Source organism: Nannobrachium achirus (assembly GCF_963921795.1).
Source record: "Nannobrachium achirus genome assembly, chromosome: 9".
In the NCBI taxonomy this organism is placed as follows: Eukaryota; Metazoa; Chordata; class Actinopteri; order Myctophiformes; family Myctophidae; genus Nannobrachium; species Nannobrachium achirus.
Genome location: NC_137818.1, coordinates 52,711,418 through 52,733,913, shown reverse-complemented (window position 1 = coordinate 52,733,913; position 22,496 = coordinate 52,711,418). Strand labels below are relative to the sequence as shown.

General features: G+C 43.7%; 1 protein-coding gene across 2 annotated transcripts in view; it reads right to left on the bottom strand.

Annotated features, from left to right (window-relative positions):
* Positions 1–22,496, bottom strand: part of fgd (faciogenital dysplasia) — a 121,643-nt gene that overhangs the window by 27,474 nt on the left and 71,673 nt on the right. For both annotated transcript variants that reach the window (XM_080733748.1, XM_080733749.1), the window contains exons 2-5: positions 15,091–15,261; positions 9,913–10,114; positions 5,655–6,336; positions 468–557 (exon numbers count right to left, since the gene is read on the bottom strand). In XM_080733748.1, the coding sequence (XP_080589874.1) occupies positions 468–557; positions 5,655–6,336; positions 9,913–10,114; positions 15,091–15,261 (1,145 nt within the window). The remainder of the gene's footprint in view (positions 1–467; positions 558–5,654; positions 6,337–9,912; positions 10,115–15,090; positions 15,262–22,496) is intronic.

The window sequence follows — 22,496 nt, the reverse complement described above, 5'->3', positions numbered from 1 at the left end:
AAGGATTCACTGCAGGCCCCACATGAATGTTAACTATTGAAAAGAAAAAACATCCTATATCCTATGTTCCTATATCGTCACTGTCAGGCAGAAACCTTGTATCTCCAAGTTTCTAATGTGTGTGTCTTTTAAACCCCTACTTTATCGTAAAAATGTGTCGCACAAAAGTAGTGAAAATAGCAGATCAACAAGCACACAACGCCTCACGATGCAAGGCGTTGTGTGCTTGTTGATCTGCTGTTTTCACTGGTTTTTCACATCACTATTTTAAATCGTTTTTAAGATAATAACCGAAAAAGGAAAGTTTTGGACATACAAGGTTTCCACCCAACACTGACGATATACTGTAAATAGCAGCAAGAACCCCAAACGGGGTTCCCGTCTTGAAAGGAACAGTTACGAAATGGGGCTCGCGTCCAAAATGGCTTTTAATGCACAATCGGCTGCGTCGTCCTCAAGAACAGTACCTGGTCAAGCAGGTTCAGTCTCTTAACGTAAGCCTCTTCAGTGTGGAGAAGCTCTTTGGCGATGTTCAGTAGCTTCTGAGCCTCTGGATACTGTGGATGGAAACACACGTACAATCAGTTATTTACATTAAGACACCCGAGGCTGATTCTTAAAAAAAAAAAAGAAGTCATGTCAAGGTCCCCCAAAATTATATGTATTTGGCTGCTGACCCCCACCTCAAACTACTTTCTTCCAGTGACCCCCAGGAGCAAAGATTTAAGAAATAGCCTATAGAGGGTGCATACTTTAAGACAAGTCAATGGCATATCGAGTGCCAAAGTGAGTTGTTTAAAGGACAACTTTTTTTACAACAAGGGTTCATATTTTAGATTGTAATTAGAGAACAGAAAAAGTGAGTGTTAAAATGTTTTCATTTGCTTCGTTCTATTGTTTTATCGCATTTACCGTGCAAAAATGTGGGGCATGCGTACAAGTGGCTAAATATGTCTTGCCAGCAGTTTCTTTATTGCTATTTACAGTAACACTTCTAGCCCCCAGTCACATCCAACCATGAAAGGTTGCGTTGTATCTTGGGAATGGGCTTATTCTGTGTAAAATGACTAGCCACTTGTACACATGCCCCCAACCACTGAAATAAGAATCTCTAAAACAATAGAAAGAAGTAAATGAAATAATTTTAACACTCATCTTTTATATTCTTTAATTACAATCAAAAATATGAACCCTTGTTTTAAAAAACTAAAGTTGTCCTTTAATGCAATCAAATAGGGCTGTCAAGGCCAGAAGGTAGTTTTTCGCTACTCAGTAGGCGTTCCCGCATACCTTCCGGGTATGATGATGATGTCGCGCGCATACCCTCTATTCAAAGATTTGCTCACATTTTCAAGATTTTTCAAAAAGAGCAGATCCACACGCTCATAGTGTGGCACGAAGTAACACGCTATGAGCTTGTATATCTGGTATTTTTGAATAGCCAAAGTATAAAATAAGTTAAAGTGGTGACACAGATGATAGTACAAAAAAATTGAATTTCACCCACTCTTTAATCTTTCTATTGCATCATGCATAGTTATTATTGGTTTGCTTGATTGCATGGTCATAATGCATGTGTATGGCAAGACTGCTTAATAAAAACAAGCATCACACACACCCAAGAGCAAGTCTCAACCGATTTAGGCACTGATCAGACACTTTTATCCAGAGCAACTTGCAAGTGTAAGATCAGAGTAAAGAACCCTTGTCGACAAAATACTCATGTAGAGCGCAGAGAAAAACAATGTAGTGCTTCAAAGAAACTAGCATACCGGGAAAACAGGGGTGAGCGGGTGAGGAAGTGGTGGAGTCTGAAGAGGTGAGTGCTAGGGGGTGAGGCGGAGTATGAAGACCATGGGAAACCTTTTGAGATATATGTATGTTGGCTGGGACCAAAGTGCTAGACAGCCAAAGAGCCAGCCAGCCAGCCAGCCAGCCAGACAGACAGACAGACAGACAGACAGACAGACAGACAGACAGACAGACAGACAGCTTCTAGTGGGGGTTTCTTTCATGTTATGTGTGTTATTGTTTCTTTTTCTTTTTTAATACAGCCTGTATTTATGGTGCATCTCATCATTGGTGAAATCAAACCAATCCAAATCTACATAATTGAATTGAATGCATGTTGCAGCAGTCAGCAGGCTGAGAGTGCTGCTGCTGACGTAGAGAAAACAAACAAGCATGTCTCCTCTCTTTATGACGAGTAAGAGCTGCAGCAGCCTAGGACTAACATTAAGCATGATGTCACATTCCATAATGTGACAGTTGGGGACTGAACACACACACACAGGGGCGTCACACCAAATTCTGGGCCCTGGGTACAAGGATTCACTGCAGGCCCCACATGAATGTTAACTATTGAAAAATAGCAGATATACAAGCTCACAGCGCGGCAATATGCTATTTACACACTATTTACAAAGTTTGTATTTTTTATATACAAACTTTTTTATGTGAAGGACCCCCAAGATGATATGTATTTGGCCACGGACCCCCATCTCAAAATATTTAGTTCCAGGGACCCCCCAGAAGCAAAGTTTGAGTTACAAATGTTCGCTTAAAAAATACATATATTCAAAGATTTGCACACATTTTTACAACTTTTCAAAAATAGCAGATCTACAAGCTCACAGTGCGGCTTCAATAGCTAAAGTTACTAGGGCCCCTCCACCTTGGGCCCTAGTAACTCAGTCCCACTTTCCTCCCCCTTGTGACGCCCCTGCACACACACACACAGCTCCTGTTGTGAAAGTGTGGGTTTTGCAACAGCTGACTGTTTTATCTTGACACTGTCTGTCACACGCACCATGGTTATTGTGAAACACTGTAAAAAAGTGTCCACAAATCCATCAAATAGCGACGCGAAAGAAAGGTCCGTCATTTTCTCTCCCTTATCAGCTTGTAATGTGCATCGCAAACAAAACCCACATCCTCTGTGACAACACTGCGATTATGCAGCTATAAACCTGTCAGCTGTAATATCCATGTCGCACACATGGCACACACATATGTACACGCCCGCGCGCACACACACACACACGGCACATACACTCACATACTGTACACACACGCTCACATGCACGCACACTTCCTCTGGGCACTAGTATTGGGATCAGGAAACTCTGAAAACCGGAGATCCTTTGCCAAAAGGGTGTGTTTTGTCTGTACATTTGTGGGGTCACGTTTTGGGGAAATATCGGTAATATATTTATAATATTCGACCTCATATAATACTAATTGGAACCCAATATGGGGAAGCAACCTCTGCCATGCAAATGCATGCTCTGACCGCTGAAAGTTAAGCCATCCTAAACAGCGTCTGCCTTCTGTGTCTGAATTCCTGATTTAACAGTGTGCCATTGTTCTTTCCCCTGACTTTCAGTATATTTTTAGACCTTTAGACTTACGCACTCACACACACACTGACTCAGTGGCTGTGGGTCGGTCTGACGGCCAACACTGGGAGCCCTGGGTTCATCGTTTAGAGCAAGTGTCTTCAACAGGGGGTCCGGGACCCCTAGGGGGTCCTCAGAGTTACTACAGAGGGGCCGCCAAATCCTTCTGTGATAGGATAATTCTTTTAAATTAACAACTTGAACCCTCGTATATCTATTCCAAGGAGAACGTTTGCCAAAAATAGCAGATCTACAAGCTCTCAACGCCTCGCGTTGCGAGGCGTTGAGAGCTTGCAGATCGGCTATTTTCGGCAAATAGGTTTGGTGTAGAGGTAAAAAAAGAGCAGACCAAGTACCTAGTGAATGGTCAAGTTGACAAAATATTGATGATTTAAGTGGTTAAATGTCTGAAAATACACATTAACATGAATCCAAAACAGACTGATGACAGTGCTGTCAAACAAATCTATGAATCTACCTATGAAATCAATGAAAGTCTCCAGCACACATTTATACATATATGTAGAGGGGGTCCCTGCTTCATCTCTCTCTCGACTAAGGGGTCCTTGGCCTGAAAACGTTGAAGACCCCTGGTTTAGAGGTACGAGTGTTATTTACAAATCGATGGCCAAAGCCAAAAGGATGGGACGTAGCGGGCCGAAACGTTAGATAGACTGTTTCTCTTTCATCTGACAGGCCTCACCGTCTCCTCTTACGTCTCTCCGGTTATTCATCCTTTTACATAACAAGCGGAGCTGCTTTTAGATGTGGCTCAGTCACTCGTGAAACTGTGTCTGTTTCACGCAGAGGTATTCTCTGACAGTCGGGTTAATAATAGCAGAGGCTAACTTAATTTTCCACTACATGAAAGGCCATCTCGACTTCTCGTCTGGGTTGTCTTCCGAGACGTCGGTTCGCATGGCCTTGACGGCTCCTGCAAATTCTTCTACGTGAACTTGGAAATGGGGAAAGAAACCGAGGGGATGTTGTAAAAAACAGGTATGAGCAGTGGGAGGCGTATATAGAGAGACTCTTAAGTCAATGTCTGTCGTACTATAGAGGTTATGCTGTTGTGGAAAAAGAAAGGAGGACATATTCCTAAACCTCTAGAAAGCATGTTTGTGGTTATAGTTCTTTGAGACATGCATACAAGTATTTGGGGGTAGAGTCCACCATTGTCTTGTAGTTGCAAACAAAACAGGAATCAGCATTGAGTTTGTGAGATGGATAATACGATGTTTCTGTATAGTGCAAAAGAAATGGTTAAGTACCGTAAGTGGATCAGCCACTATCTTAAGAAAAATGAAGATTTTAGGCGCCAGTGCCACAAAAAGGAACACATTTCACAGAAGAACCACATTTGTTTGCACCTCCAAAACATTCACGCGACACTGATTCCCTTCCTGTATTCACACCCACTAGAGCGTGACGTCAATGCAGATTAAAGAACTAGTAAGACATCTCAGGGCGACATGCGACCTCGCGCCAATTCTTGGCCATCTGGCCAGTGATGTATATCGGACCAGTTACCCATATATGGAGATCCATGGGTAACTGGGTATCCATGGGTACTTTTATCCATGGGTATCCATGGGTACTTTTACATTTTTAAAAGGGATGTAAAAGTACATCCCTTTTAATCCCATACATGGAGATCCCTGTCTGAATCAGCCACACAGATATGGGCTTTTTTTTTTTGTCTCAGGGCACCCCATAAATATTCTTTTAATCCGAGGCACCCCTACATTATAATTTTCACTCCCAGCACCTTATATTTATAGCATATCATCGTTGTCGGGTGGAAACCTTGTATGTCCAAAACAGTTTGTTTTGTATTTATCAACAAAAAAATCTACTAAACTAGTGAAAACAGCTGATCTACAAGCACACAACGCCTCGCATCGCGAGGCGTTGTGTGCTTGTAGATCGGCTGTTTTCACTAGTTTTGTTTGACAGTCTTTTATGCAGGGCTTTACTTTACCAAAAGACGTACACATTTGAAACTTGGAAATACGAGGTTTGCCCGACAGTGACGATATTTTAGCGATTATGTTGCGAGGAAAACATTGAGATAACAGCCTTTTTGGTTTGAACTGACAGAAAATAACTTTGTACTTCAAGTTTAAAATGACACTAAATATTAAATAGTGTCCAAACAAATTCCATATACTGTATCATCAAATTATCTCACGGCACCCCAGGGTGCCCCGTCACCCACTTTGAAAACCCCTGTTGTAGATAATGTGTGGTACTCACTCTGTTTGGCTCCGAGAGTCCGTGCAGAGGATCGGCCTTGTCCACCACCTCGATCTCCCCGCTGCTCCCCTCGTCCAAGTCGCTGTCCTCGTCCTGCGTGGAGTCGCGCTTGTTGCCCAGGGCGACGCAGCACGACACGCTCGTCTCCGTGACGCTGTTGTCGTCGTAGCGGTCCTCCTCGTCGATGGCGTCCTCGTTGGGGAACGCCTCGCCTTCCGCGGCGCACGACGGGCTGTCGATGCCGCTGTCGCGGTTGGGGATCTTCCCGCTCGCGCCGCCGCCGCTCTGCTCGCCGTGCAGCGACGACGAGTCCGGATTGTTCTTGTCCCGGAGCTCCTCCCGCTCCGCGTCGTCGAGGCAACCGCCGCCGCCGCACGACACGACGTGCTCGTCCAGAGGCACGTCGTCCAGGGGAACGTCGTCCGAGCCGTCCGTCATGTGCACGGAGGACAGCCTGCGCGACAGCTCCTCCTCGTCCTCCGTCGCCGCGCCGTCGTCGGCCCGCTCCTCCTCCGAGGCGCTAAGTGCAAGTTTGTCAGACGCTAGGGCGGCGGGGGAGGAGGAGCGGGAGTCCAAGGGAAGCTTTGCTCCCGCCAGGGCGGCGTGCAGCTCAGGCGGGACGTCCATTTTCAGAGACAGGTGGAGACTTTGGGTCCTCGGAACCACCCCCAGGATAGGAACCCTATAGGTGAGCAAGACAAGAACAATGTGAGAACAGAACCACCGCCAGGATAGGAACCCTATACCAGTAAGACTCCCTAATTGGGAGATAAGCGACTGTCAGGTCGCAGCGTGATTTGAGAGCAAAATGTGTAGGAGCAGTGTCCAAAAAAGTGTTTGAAAAAATCAGCCTGATGGTGGCGCTATATGGGAGAGATCCATGTTGATGACATGAGTGTAGAGATACTGTCCCGATTTGCGTGATTTTAGGGCAAAATCTGTAGAAGCAGTGTCCAAAAATGTGTTTGAAAAAATCGTCCTGATGGTGGCGCTATATGGGACAGATCGATGTTGAAGACATGAGTGTAGACCAAGTGTGTACCGATTTGCGTGATTTTTTGGCGCTAGAAGAGGGTCATGTGAGAATTGTGGTCTGGCAGGCAAGGAGTGTGTGTGCAAAATTTGGCATGGATTGGGGCAACGGTTGCGGAGATATGAGCAGGCAAAAGTGTGACGTGTTACGTGTGACAGACTGACAGACGGACGGACAGCTGGTTGAGGTTTTGATAGTAACTGCGACCTGACGGTCGCAATAAAAACTGAACTACTCACTCATGCCATGCATAGTTTACATTAAAGTGTCACACATAGGCACACAAATAGACGTCTGTGTACCCATATGTGCCTCATTATCCATTCATTATTGAACACTAATAAATGGACACGTTCTTTTTTCGATTTTTTTCTTCAATGTATCTATAGGTGAGCAAGACAAGAACACTGTCAGAACAGAACCAACCCCAGGATTAACCCTATAGGGAGCAAGACATTTTTACGGGTCCCTAGTTTCTCTTTTGGGTCACAGGCTAAACAGCTTGGAAACCACTGCTATAGGGAACAACAGCACTGTCAAAACAGAACAGCCTCCAGGATAGTAACCCTATAGGTGAGCAAAACAACAACACAGTCAGAACAGGCAACTCTGGCTCCAAAGTAGCCTGACAGCGCATCGCGCGTTCGAGTCCTGATCCTGACTAACCTTGCGTAGCCAGGCTTACTCAGAGAGTGGTTAGAAAGGTGGCATTCCCGACCGTCATGACAATTTCTCCGGAAGTTGTCTTTTTTTTCACAGTGCGGTGTTCCTGCAAACGTATTCCCCGCTGAAACAGCTTTCTGCTCTGCTTCTCCCGCTCCTTGGGTTGCGCTTGCAATAAACAATATCGTCGTTGTCGGGTGAAAACCTTGTAAGTCCAAAACCATTCGTTTTTTTATTTATCATTTTGAAAACGATCTAGACTAGTGAAAACAGCCAATCCACAAGCACACAACGCCTCGCACCGCGAGGCGTTGTGTGCTTGTAGATCTGCTGTCTGTTTGTGCGACGGCCTTGTATGATGAAGCAGGGCTTTGCTTTGTGAAAAAAAACATACCAATTTGAAACTTGGAGATACGAGGTTTCTGTCCGACAGATATCCAAACAAAACATGGATTCTGACAAAGTTACACTGATGAAAGCTATTAAGAGTGAGTTAAGAGCTACAATCTATTTTGGTTTGTTTCGCAGTGGGGGATGTAAACAGACCTGCACCGAATGACGTAACTTAACTTAAATGGAGCACTTCCGCTAAGACAACCCACAGCGCAGGTCTTGCCCAAAAGAACAGGCAGGCAACTGTATTGGACTGGTGATGAGATGTGCATTGATATCACCCAATGCAAGACAACAAGGTTTATGTTGTTGCTTCATATTGAACACTGGGAAAACATTATGGTCAGAGAATGTGATATGAAGAAAATGTGGGCAGAATTGTGTAAATTTAAAAGTGGTGTAATGGTGTTTATTAAAATTGTGTTAAGTAGCTCAAAATTCGAATAGTAATCACTTATAGACTAAGAGTGTCTCTCCAGCTCTTTAATAAACAGAGAATACAAGTTCAAGTGGGTACACTTTTTACAGTGGAACCACATCCAATTTCACTTCTTTATCCTGTTTGCTATATGAGTTTTCTTTCCTGATTTGATTAAATTGGTATCCTGTTCAGTAAAGAGCTGAAGAGATAGAGAGATCTACAAGCTCTACAAGATCTACTGCTATTTTTGGCTAGGGTTCAAGTGGTTAATATATCTATCACTCAAGATTTGGAGGACCCCCTGTAGTCACTCTGAGGAACCCCTAGGGGTCCCGGACCCACTCTTGAAGCAATATAGCAATAATATAGTTTAAAAAAAAAAGAAAACATAAAAATGCAACCAGACCGCTATAGTATACTCCCACAGACAGATGGAAGTGTGGAATCTGTACTTCTCACCGCAACATGAGAACACGAATATCATAAACTGTCGGTGATAACGATGGTTAGCCGGAGCGTTGCACCTGTCATTCCTGCCATAGCATTTATCACTCAGGTTATTAGCATTGCTTATTATAGGCCCAGACTCAAGCATGAACTACTCTTACGCAAGCTCTCTCTGACGTGACAATTACTCAATAAGCAAGGTGAATGAGGATGTTAGCACTGTTTCTCAACGTCAGGGCCGGGGACAACCAGGGGTCCAAATGGAATAACCAAATGCTCGCCTCGCCCCAAAACACATACAGTCACCCCGGGGCAAATCCGGCGTCCTCGGAACGGTGGCCTCCTGGTACTCTTATTCTTATTCCTTATTCCAGGGGTCTTCAACAGGGGGTCCGGGACCCCTAGGGGGTCCTCAGAAATACTACAGGGGGTCCTCCAAATCTTTGTGTGATAGAAACTTTTTTTTATATATTAACCACTTGAACCCTAGCATCCATATTCTAAGAACTTTAGCCAAAAATAGCCGATTGTAGATCGGCTATTTTTGGCAAAGCGCTTTGGAGGGGGAAAAGAGCAGACTAAGTACAGTGAAAAGTCAAGTTTATTAAGCATTGACAGTTCAAGTGGTGAAATATCTGAAAAACCCACATTTACATGAATTCAAAATACACTGATGATCGTGCTGTCAAACAATGAGACTATATGGAATCTATGAGAAGGTTGTGGGGGTCCCTGCTCCATCTCTCTCTCAACTAAGGGGTCCTTGGCCTGAAAACTAACCCTAACCCCTGCCTTATTCCTAAACGTAACCTGAGTAAAACGCTGCCAAAGCCTAACCCTATTCCAAAACCTAACCTCAGTAAAACTATGTCTAAACCTGACCTTATTTTTCACCTTATCCTCAGTCAAACAAATACGAATACAAGAAAAAAAGTGCTCCGGTTACCTCCAAATGGACCTGGGTCGCTCAGCAACTCTCAGAGTTACGGTAAATGAACACTGACGATTTTACAGCGTAGACTGGTTTTACAAAAGATAATGCATATCATCGTTGTCGGGAGGAAACCTTGTATGTCAAAAAACGTTTTGTATTTATCATTTTTAAAATGATTTAAACTAGTGAAACCAGACGATCTACAAGCACGAGGCGTTGTGTGCTTGCAGATCAGCTGTTTTCACTACTTTTGTGCGACAGCCTTGTGTGATGAAGCAGGGCTTTACTTTGCAAAACAATTTACAAATTTGAAACTTTCTGCCCGTCCCGACAGTGACAATATGAAACCGTGGCGTGCCGTACGTACCTCGAGTTCTCAAACCTCTCGATGAGCAGTCCCACCTTCTGGGCCTCTCTCTGAGGCGGCGTGCCCGGGCCAGGAGGCGTCTGGCTGGGCTTGGGCTTGGGCGGAGGAGGGGGCGCCGGCAGCGGTCTGCACGGAGCGGGCGGGATCCTCTTGGGCTTCTTGTCCTGTCCCAGGGCCAGCAGGTGCGGCGGTTTAGGGGGCACTACGGACGCAGCGGCGGGTCAAAGGGAAAAGAGAGCCAGAATGAGATAGAGATAGAGATAGCAAGGGGAGAGAAATCATCTCGTGTGATCATCATGTAAGCAATAAAGGTCCAAGCGAGAAAGCCTCCATTTTTGCGTCCATGTGTGTGATCGCTGATAAAAAATAAAACACTAAAACACCCCGAAGAATGATTGTTAAAAGTCCAAGACGGGAACAGGCAGTTCTCTAGAATGAAGCTGCAGAATCAACTTTGAAGCGTCAACTTCCTTGTTTCGGAACAGGATGCTGAGATGAGTGTGTGTGCGTGTGTGCGTGCGTGTGTGCGTGCGTGCGTGTGTGCGTGTGTGTGTGTGTGTGTGTGTGTGTGTGTGTGTGTGTGTGTGTGTGCGCGTGCGTGTGACAGTAACTGTGGTTGTAATGCAAGAAAAAAAGCTTGAAAGCTGCTATTTCAAAATACACTCTGCACTAGTTCTATGTCTGCAGATAAGAGAAGACAGTGACGCTGAAGGAAGTGTTTTGTGTCATTTTATTTCGTGGACTTTGATGGCTCAATTCAATTCAGGAAGCAGGTAAAAAAAGAAAATTAACAACTTGTGATCCTTCCTGTGTGTGCATGTGGGTGTGTGCATGTGGGTGTGTGCAGGGTTTTGAAATGGCCAGCGCCTGGGCAAGACGCTGATCGAAAAGTTAAACGTCACCAGAGCATTAGCTGGAACTCACACACGTCCAGCCCTAGAATTATATAATGCTTTAACTATTGAAAAATAGCAGATATACAAGCTCACAGCACGGCACCGAGTGCCGCGCTGCGTGCTTGTAGATCTGCTATAATTGTAGCAGGTGGTCCCTGGAACAGCATATTTTGAGATGGGGGTCCGTGACCATGTAATCTTGGGGGTCCTTGACGTGAAAAAGTTTGAGAACCACTGATTTAGAAGAAGGATTTGGAAGACATTTTTTTTTAGAACCGGGTCAAAAATATTCAAAGACTAGCACAAATGTTCACGGTTTTTCAAAGATAGCAGAGCTACAAGTGTGAGCTTGTATATCTGCTATTTTTTAATAGTTAAAGCATAAAATATTGGTTAAAGTGGTTCATATCTAAAGTGACAAAGAATTGCGTACAGGCCTAAATTGTGACTACTTCTACTACTTCTACTTATCATGGGGCAAAGAAAAAACCTAACCTCAGTAAACTATGCCTAAACCTACCTTGTTCCAAAACATGACCTCAGTAAACTATGCCTAACCCTAAACTTATTTCTAACCATATCCTCAGTAAGACAAAATACAAGAATACAATGTACGGTTACTGTAACAGAGCACTGGAGGAAAGCGGTCAACTAAGTACATATGGTTCAAGTGGTTAAGGACGCAACAGGTTAGCTGATATGACGTAGTATGTAGAGGTGAAGTCTACAGTGAACCGTAAGTCTATAATGCATTAATAATCATTTAGAATGCTCCCGGAATATAATTTTGGTTAATTAATAACAACTTTATGAAATCCCATTCAGGGCAAATACTGTAGGTTCAGGCCACTCTTCACTAACATGCAACAACATATAATAAAATAAAATCAAGTGGATCTCAGGAGCCACATGTTCAAAACATAACTAAGTTAAAATACGTTTTGAACAGCCTAGGGGTGTCCAAACATGGACGACTACATTTCCTGACATGATGTACCTTCGGGAACATAATATAACAAAGTCACATACATATGCATCGTATTTAAACAACTTTAGGGTGCAGTGTTGATTTCGGCGAAAAATGTTTGTCGACTGCGTTTTTTTCACTAACACAAACTAAATAAAAAATAAGCTGTGATGACTATAACTAGGACTAAATATATTGACAATTTCGTCAACAAAATAAAAACTAGACTAAAACATTAGGGAGGGACTAGTGCTGAAGAGAGTCATTTTATGTTTGGTTGCTCTCAGGTGTTGCGTGCTGAAAATAGCAGATCTACAAGAGCTTGTAGATCGTCTATTTTCAGCACGCAACCAAGTGTAAAATCAGTCATTACGATGCCATCAAGGCCTGCCAAAATACATTTTAGTCGCCTAAAATCTTATGATATTTAGTCGACTGAAATTAGACTAAAACTAAAACTTTTCAGGTGACTAAATCATGACTAAAACTAAATGACGTTTTATTCAAAAGACTATGACTGTCTAAAACTAAATCAGAATTTACTATCAAAAACAACACTGTTAGGGTGAAACTGAGATCTGGACTGCGCCACACATGCAAGATCTGGTTGGAGAGCAGTGGTTGAAATGTGTAAAAAAAATATCACGCAAGGTGGTGGTCAGTTTAGTCTGCACATCGAGCAGCTCTTGTTCGAGTTCACGACAGAGAACGTCTGCTCACACAAATATGTAGAGCCCGAACAAGCTCAGCATTCTCTTTGCAAATTACGTTCGCATTTCTGGGTATTTTATTTACCTTCATCCCGCGGTCGATAAAAGTCCAGAAGTGAGAGATGCAGGGCGCGCAACTCAATGTCGTGCTGCAATTCATCGTCGCCTTGCAATTGATCGTCGCATTGCAATTCATTGTTGCATTGCATCTCAATTAGCTCCAACGGCAGTTGATGTGGGACAGTCTGATCATGACAATCCCGCGGTCGATAAAAGTCCAGAAGTGAGAGCAACTCAATGTCGTGCTGCAATTCATCGTCGCTTTGCAATTGATCGTCGCATTGCAATTCATTGTTGCATTGCATCTCAATTAGCTCCAGCGGCAGTTGATGCGGGACAGTCTGATCATGACAATGTCTCTTCACACTGTATTCTTTAACAACTGTGTGCAAATTAGACACAAGACACTTGTTTCTGCTTTTGGTGAATATTCAAATTTGAATTTGACCCCCTTCTCTTTTTAGGTGCAGTCGCCATGGCAATATCGCCGGCTACCTGGCCTTGCTGAATGAATGAGTTGTATTCCAGTATTACACGAGTATGCAGCGGACATTCTGGACATAGTATGGGGGTCAGGGTCAGAGCCAGAGCGAGCGGAGATATTCTAGCTATTTGCTAGACGTTGTATGTTGAGGTGAAGTCTGGAGTTAACTTTTTCAGTCCAAAAAGCACTATACTGTAATGTTCAGGCAGCTCTCAGTAACATGCAACAACATACCATACTAACAAAATCAAATCAAGTGGATCTCTCAGGATCCACATGGGAATGGTTTTCCATGATGTTCAAAACATAAACTGTTTTGAGCAGCCTACCTCACTCATTAACAGAAATAATGTCTAAACCTGATTAAAAAAGCAAATCTATTTATAAGTCCCAAAACAATGTGCCTCACACACACACAGTGTAATCCCAAGTGTCCTCCTGGCGGTATCCAGTGTCAGTATTTACAAAACATCTCCTTTTCGATGAAACTCAATTGTTTAAAATGCTCCCGGGGCCAAGTCATCTCATGCATGAACAACGCACACGCCTGGGCGTGTGCACGTGCGTGTGAACTGAGCTCCTGTTGAATCCCACGGGGTTTGCACAGGCACGTTTCTCACTGTGCGTGAAACCGAAAGTGGTTAGTAAAAAGTTTTACATTTTCACCTTACAAGCCATGTTTTGGAAGTACAGAACATTATGGCTCTATAAAGGGCACGTGGTATTACACTGTGAGCATTGTTTTTATATTGTTTATAAATTGATTTTTGATAACATAAAAAACATATTCTCTTCGTTTTTTGAATTCTTCATTCTCCATAATAAAGGCATGTAATACAAATGCAAGCCATGACTGGGAGTGAGTAAATGATAGAGCAAAGTCATTTTGGGGGTGAAGTACTCCTTTGAGACCTGGCTGTCATTATTAGGCGTTGAAATGATCAACAAAGGACAACTGCTCAGTGGGGGTGACCTTAATGTGGACATAATGACAGTGAACCTCTCAGCTGTGATAAGGTTAGTGGAGTTAAAGCACAATATTTGCCTCTGAGATGTAGTGGAGTAGAAGTAAAAGTATTGAAAACTGGAAATACTCAAGTAAAGTACAATTACCTGAAAAGTGTACTTAAGTACAGTACTTGAGTACACGCAATTATCATTAGTATTAACACTGAGGATTGTACTTATTTTTATTGTAATTCACTTTCAAAAAAGCTTTTGGTCATTTTATTATCTAATCAGGCTTTTATGAACACCCTGAACACATTTTAATTTGCTTGATTCAATATTTAGATGTTTGATGTAAATGTTATCAGGCCCTCCTCCTGCAGGACGCCTCCCCATACACACCCATTGTAACTTCAAACTCCATTTTAACCTTGATAAATTATTATTATTATTATTATTATTTCTGGTGACTCACACTAACCTCCTAATGCGTGAGCAGGCCGTGTTCTTTTGATAACTTTTTTTTTTTTTCATTTATTGTATATATTTTTTCCATTTTCCCAAAGAATTATTAAAAATAAATGAAAAGGCCTGCTCACGTATTAGGAGGGTATTATGAGTCACCAGAAAATAATAATGGGTGTTTTTGATCAATATATCATGGGTAAAATGGAGTTTGAAGTTACCATTGTTTCCTGTTGAGATTGGCACATTTCCTGGGGCAAGCTGCCCAGATCACAAATGTCACACAGGTCTTATTATTTTTTCACTCTCAAAAAGCACCTGCAATGTAGTGCATTTGAAACTACATTGCAGTGCACATCATGGGGTGATCACTGCTTGCCTCCTGTGAATTGTTTTATTTAATTTTTTGTTTATTTTCTGTTTATTTCGTTGCTGAGTAAGGTCAGCAGACAAAGTGAAGTGAGTGAGATGAAATGTGCCAATCTCAACAGGAAACATCTGTACAATGGGTGTGTATGGGGAGAGGCCCTGGGCCTGGAGGGCCTGATAACATTTATATCAAATACCTAAATATTGAATCAAGCAATTCCGTGGCCACTAACACACGTGGGGGGTGTCTTACTTGAAAGGAAAGCGACATATCATTACCTAGAGGCTTCTGTGCGGTCGGCGGCCTGGACGGGGTGGCGGGCTGGGGGCGGGGCTTGATGGCGGGTCGGTCGTGACATGGCCTCGGGGGCGGAGCTTTCTTCACCAGCCGCGGGGAACACAGGTACTCCACGGATCCACACTGGTAGGGCAGAGAGGAGGGAGGGAGGTCTGGGGGAAGACAAAAAACATGATATATTATATTAAAGATGAGGTGCTAGGAGTTTTTCCCACCCTAAAACATGATGATCAGGTATGATTGCGACCTCTTTAACAGCTGACCTTCTGGTGTTCAGGAGGTCGCGGGTTCGACCCCCGGCTCACCCATCTACATGTTGACATTGTCCCGAAGCAAGACACCATGAATCAGCCCAGTTGTGGGCAGGCTCTATTTACAGTACCTATGTTGTTGTTGTTGTTGTTCTTTGCCATTATACTTGGATATGTCTTCTAGCACAGTGGTTCTCAACCTGTGGGTCGGGACCCCCAATCCCCAAATTAATTTGGGGGGTCCCCAGATGATTAACTTAATGTGCAACATTGTTTTCTCACTCAACAGTAAACAAAACTAACAAAGTTTAAGTGTATAGAGGGTATCTGCACATTTCTAAAGTGACAATGTAAGGACTTTTTAATACCTCTAAAATGACAATTTAAACATTGGCCAAATTGTAAAAAAAAATTAGAGGCAGAAATTGTGAAAATAGCCGATCTACATGCTCACAACGCCTCGCTTTGCACAGCCTGAAAAGGTTGAGAACCACTGTTCTAGCACGTTTAAATTGTATGAATGTCGTTTGAGTGTCTCTGTTTCCACCGCTCCAAAATACTCATTTTGCACATTTGCACTCAAGTGGCCACGATGTAAATGAGGTCTCGAGCATTTTTGTTGTTTTCCCTTTTGACAGCTACTTGTCGTATATCAATCAATCAAAGCTCCCCACTGAGGAATCATCGGAGCAAGCCAGCTGCCGAGAGCATGCAGAAATGTAAATTACAATACTCCTCCTTTTATAATGCGTATTATTAAGGCAATTATTACCTTCATATAATATTCACAGATGTGAGACGACAAGACACACTTTAGAGCTTGGCCGCATGAAACAAAATCTGAAAGCCATCGTCAGCAGCACCACGGCCCCTAAACCCGGGTAGCCTTACAGCGGAGCTGAGCACTGCAGTGGCGTCTGTGTGACCAGGAGTGTCACACCAAATCCTGGGCCCTGGGTACAAGCATTCACTGCGGGCCCCCCATGAATGTTCTTCATAGGGGGAGGGGGTCCATTTAGACTGGCAATGCATTATTACGCATTATTTTGTGCTTTAACTATTGACAAATCGTGAAATTTGTGCAAGTCTTTGAATATTTCAAATCCTTCTAAGGTTTCTTGAAAAACCTATGCTTCTATGTCAGTGGTGATCAAACTTTTTCATGTGAAGGACCCCCAAAATGATATGTATTTGGCCACGGACCCCCATCTCAAAATATTTCGTTCCAGGGACTCCGCAGAATCAAAATTTGAGTTACAAATGTTTGCTTAAAAAATACATATATTCAAAGATTTGCACACATTTTCACAACTTTTCAAAAATAGCAGATCTACAAGCTCGGCACTGACGCTGTGAGCTTGTATATCTGCTATTTTTCAATAGCTAAAGCATAAGATAATTAAGTTCCCCTCCACCTTGGGCCCTTGTAACTCAGTCCCACTTTCCCCCTCAATGTGACGCCCCTGTCTGTGTGTGTGTGTGACCTTGGACAGGACAGTGTCCTGGGCTGGGAGAACGAGAGGAGCCAGGGAGGAGCATCGATCCAACATGGCCCCAGGCAGCACTACTCGCTTCTCTGTGACTGTGTGTGTGTGTGTGTGTGTGTGTGTGTGTGTGTGTGTGTGTGTAGTTAAAAGGTGTCATTATTGCCTTAAGCACTTTAACCTTGCCCTCCCTGTTTTCTGCATGCCATTAGACTTTGACCCATTTAGGCCTGAAAAATACCAAACATTTTAAACATTTTAACCGTTTAAAGATTTTAAAAAGCAATGTAACTGACAAAACATATGATTAGAAAATAACAGATCTAGTTATCAAGCTCTCAAAATGTCACATTACAAGCAAAAATTGGGTTGCAGTTACTATCAAAAACCTCCACCGGCTGTCAGTCAGTCTGTCTGTCTGTCTGTCTGTCTGTCTGTCTGTCTGTCTGTCTGTCTGTCTGTCTGTCTGTCTGACTGTCTGTCTGTCAGTCTGTCAGTCACATGTCACACGTCACACTTTTACCCTACTCATATCTCCGCCACCGTTGCCCCGATCCATGCCAAACTTTGCACACACACTCCTTGGCTGCCAAACCACAACCTCATTCCTCACATGGTCCTCTTCTGGGGCCACCATGAGGCAAATTCTTGCAAAACACATTTTTGGACACTGCTCCTACAGATTTTGCCCTAAAATCACGCAAAGCGGTACACAGTATCTCTAGAGTCATGTAATCAAAATGCATCTGTCCCATTTCCCTTATTCCCTCCTGATTGGTCGCTTATCTCCCGATTAGGGAGTCTTACTGGTACAAAGTGGTTAATAATGTGTTAATATGTCCATTTCGAGGGCCGTAACATTGGCTTGATCCGTTTGACCATGTGCGTCTGTGGAACAGGCGGGACAGGTTTTTTATTTCCAGTGTTTAGTCTGTACGCACAAACGCACCGCTGGCCACTGGACAGATGTCCAGTTGCTATGCAGCAAAATGGAACAACCGAGGGGTTGTTTCCAAATATGTCAGTGACAAAAAAATATTGATCGTCCACTAAGAATAATAGGAATTTTAATCCAGTCAGAGGTAAACCACACGGTAAATGCATCGTTTGCAATAGTAACAATGCAGTATAGGCGGGTGCACATGCGTGTGTGTGCGTGTTCGTGTGTGCGTGTGCATGTGTGTGTGTGTAAGGGAGTGAAAATGCTTCTCTGCCTTCTCTAGCATGTCACTTTTGATGGATTTGTGGACACATTTTTACAGTGTTTCACAATAACTCAGTTTCCCGTGTGCCAGTGTGAGAGAGTGTGTGTGGTGTGCACACACACACACGTATGTGTCAGGTGCACACTCACACACACACACACGCACCTCCTCCGTGCCTTTGTGTCTGTGCACGAGAGAAGCACTGCAGTAGGTCTTTTTTTTACGGGCGCCCGCTGACAGGGCCGCGTTTAGCAGAGCTGTTATCTGATGTGTTGCGTCCATTAGACGACAGTGGAACTTATGATAATACTGCAGCTATGTAAACCACTCTTCCACTCCTGAAGGCTTTTTTTTTTTGTGGACATGTGCACTGGATCCATTCACTGTGCCAGGCAGCCCTATCTCCCAGGCACGTGCACACAGAGACATCAAAGGGGGCTCGAGCCCCTGTCCTTTTATCCGTCCGTAAAAAGTGCCCTCTCTCGACCATGAATGCAGTTTTTACTCTGGTGAAAGAAATGCAAATGCCCTCTTTCCATGCCATACCTGAAGGCAGCATTCAAGAGAATTGCCTTCTGAACTTGAATGCAGTATCTTATGTCTAAAGAATTGACCTCTCTGTGTAGAAATCCATGCCATACACCACATCTCCAGTATTGATTTGATTATGGTTAGTTTAGTGTGGTATATGAAGTACCGAAAATAGCCGACCTCCAAGCTCGCGCGACGCGTTGTGAGCTTGGAGGTCGACTATTTTCGATATTTTCACCCCTGCCTCTGCAACATTCTCTGCCCGTCCCTGCTATCTCCGCTGAATTAAAGTCCCCCCCCCCCCTCCCCAAAAAAAAAGAATTGCATGGAGTGAGAACCCCCACTGGAGCACGAGCAGGCAGTCACAACTAATGTGCTGTTTCTCAGCTGTGCTGCAGGCGGTGGAAGGACAGAATTCTCCCGGTAATGAGTTCTGTTACGCCCGATTTTTATACTGTTGGGTGCATGGTGGACTAAACTAGACGATCTACAAGCTCACGACGTGCTGCGTACGCGACGCATCGCGAGCTTGAAGATCAGATTTTTTTTTGGGGGCATGGCACACAGTCGCACGTCGGAGCATACATTTTGGCATTATGCTATTGGCCCCCACGTGGCTCCATCGCCAGCCGCACCGCAGGCTTCCCTCACCGCCCAGGGAGGAAGAATAGAAGACACGGAGGGAGGGAGGGAGGGAGATGCGAGGAACTGCTAAACAGCAAATTCTGTGAAAATGCAAAAGAAGCGTTTTAAACGCATCTTTTGCATTTTAAGCGGTTTAGGGACTGCAAAAAACGGTGAAATGGGTTCTCTCACAGTGAGAAATCACAATTTAACATCCATTTCATTCCATGATAGGTATTAAAAAGAGTCTCAAATGTGTGGATTGGTTTTCAGAATCGGAAATCAACTTGGCTGTCACATCACAAGTTTTACAGATAAATGCTTGAGATTATTATTCTTTTCGTACAAGCTCCGTCGTTTGTAGTTTTCAGGCAAAGGGCAAGGAGAAACCGAGGTAGAAAGAAGAACAAGGACAACAGAATCAGGTCACATGAATCAAACCTTCCTAGTGGAGTAGGTTTTGTAGTGCATTTTGGACTTTTGGCTTGCACAAATCTTCACGATTTTTCAAAAATAGTTGAAGCACACAATGTGAGTGAATCCTTGTACCCAGGGCCCAGAATTTGGTGCGACACCACTGCCGCGGGGTGCCCGGCAACAGACAAAACCTAACATAACCTCCCTGTTCGTTTCTGTGATCTTCCACTAATACCAGCAGTAAATCAGGGGTCGCCAACTAAGTACCCAGTTGCCTCAGATAGGGAGAAACTTTGAACCCACGTGAGCTTAAACTTAAAGAGGCATGTCCTCCTTCAGAGCAGCTCCTGACCCCGAGACGAGACCAGGGTCATTCTTGGGAAAAACAAACAAAACTGTCTGCAAGGAGTGGTTGGTGTGGAAGACAGGGGACATAGGGGGCCCGTATCTATGGCGACCCGGGGACGTAGTCATGGTTACCGTGAGAGAGCGAAACCTGGCCCGGACATCAAACAAGGCTGACAGTAAACAGGAACTTGACGACACAGCAGAGAGAGAGAGAGAGAGGAGCCGCACACACACACACAGGGGCGTCACACCAAATTCTGGGCCCTGGGTACAAGGATTCACTGCGGGCCCCCCATGAATGTTAACTATTGAAAAATAGCAGATCTACAAGCTCACAGCGCGGCACCGAGTGCCGCGCTGCGAGCTTGTAGATCTGCTATTTTTGAAAAATCGTGAAAATGTGTGCCAAGAAACCTATGTTTCCATGTCAGTGATGCTCAAACTTTTTCATGTGAAGGACCCCCCATCTCAAAATATTTGGTTCCAGGGACCCCCCCCCAGAAGCAAAATTTGAGTTACAAATGTTCACTTAAAAAATACATATATTCAAAGATTTGCGCACATTTTCACGCACATTTTCAAAAATAGCAGATATACAAGCTCACTGAGCTTGTATATCTGCTATTTTTCAATAGCTAAAGTTACTAGGGCCCCTCCACCTTGGGCCCTAGTTACTCAGTCCCACTTTCCTACCCCGTGTGACGCCCCTGCACACACACACACACACACACACACACGCACGCTCTCTTAAACTCACACAATGCTGCTGACACTTCAGGATCAACTGATTTGGTAATGGTTCACATGAACCGTAAGACGCAGACAACACAGGTCAGTAAAGACATAAAGGTTTGTTTATCGTCCATTACGTCATGGTTGGCGTGCTCTCAGAAAACTGTACCGCAAGTACGAAGGTCAGTCTATTCCTTTTGAAACTTCCTTGAATGTTCACGACAGACCAATTAAATTGAAAAACATTAAGAGGTAGCACTTGACCAAGTCTTCTTCCTGACAGTGGTGGAAAAAGTACTCAGATGTTTTAGTTAAGTAAAAGTTTCAATACTGCAATATAGAAATACTCTGTTACAAGTAAAAGTCTGGAATTCAAAATTGTACTTATGTACAGTACTTAAGTAAATGTACTTAGTTACTTTATAACAATGTTACTGAGGCACTACACACCGTCTCTCTGCATTTGTGTTTTCCTTACCTATTGTCAAGTCTGGATAAAGAGCTCCTGCTAAATGCCTCAATTGTAAATTGTAAATATATACCTTTGCCTGGATATAAGCTGGTTTGGTTAAAACCTTGCATGGAGTACAAGCAGTATCGTTACCTCCTCATGGCAGGTTGTTCCACACGTCCAACAGTCCAGGAAACAAATGAATGGAAAGAAAATCCAACTCGACTTCAGTCAATAGCAAAAACAAATCCTGCGCTCTCTCGGTGAGACAATCATGTGCACGTGTGGCTGCTCTTTGTACCGGCTCCCTGGATACACACATGCGCGCACCCGCACACACACGCCCTCTAAAGTTCTGTAAAGCTCAGTCTGGTGTGTCTGTTGTCGGCAGGTGTGCTGGAAGAACTGCAGCTCTCAGTGCAGTACAACCACCACCAGCCAAACCTGATCTGTGTCACCTGCCTGCCTGCCACCGGGCCCCAGGGGGCCAAGGTGACATGATGTGTGTGTCAGCGTGTGTGTGTGTGTGTGTGTGTGTGTGTGTGTGTGTGTGTGTGTGTGTGTGTGTGTGTGTGTGTGTGTGTGTGTGTGTGTCACCGCATAGCACCCAGCTACTCAGCTAGCAAATCACGGCCCCCCTCTTTCTTCACAGTCTCTTGCATATATAAGCCACAATCCACAGCGAAAGTGAAGGGATTTGTGCAAAGCAGGCAATGGTGTCAACCAGACAGAAGAATAGATAAAAACGTATAAAATAAAAATGTGACAAATTAATCACTTCACCACATTATTATTAACCCTGGCCTGGTGTCCCCATCTTGGGCATGTCATTAAAGGCAATAAAAAGAAAAGTAAAACATAAATAAAAAAGAAAATAGCAGATCTACAGGTATAAGCTGTTTTCACTACTTGTGAATATGGGGACAATGGAGTGATTAAGGGAACAAGAAAAACGTCACTGTCTAGCAGAAACCTTGTATCTACAGCCGATCTACAGACATTTTCACAATTTTATTTTTTTAAATAGCCCTAAAACATACAGGGTTTCCACCTGACAGTGACGTTAAGAGGGTTTCATTTGTCACTATTCATACAGGTATGCAGCGATTTAATGATGGTGTAAATTATAAGAGGATCTATTTAATGACCGTACATGGTACAACAGCCACCGTATATAAACAGGGTGATTACATGGCTGGGGACATAATAATCACCATGGAGACGTCCCGGGGGACCCGAGCGGTTACCGTGGCAACTAGATCTTCAATTAAATTATTAATCAATAGTTGACTCACCTTATCATTCGGTGCTTTGATTAACTATGATTATATCATCATTTTGTGA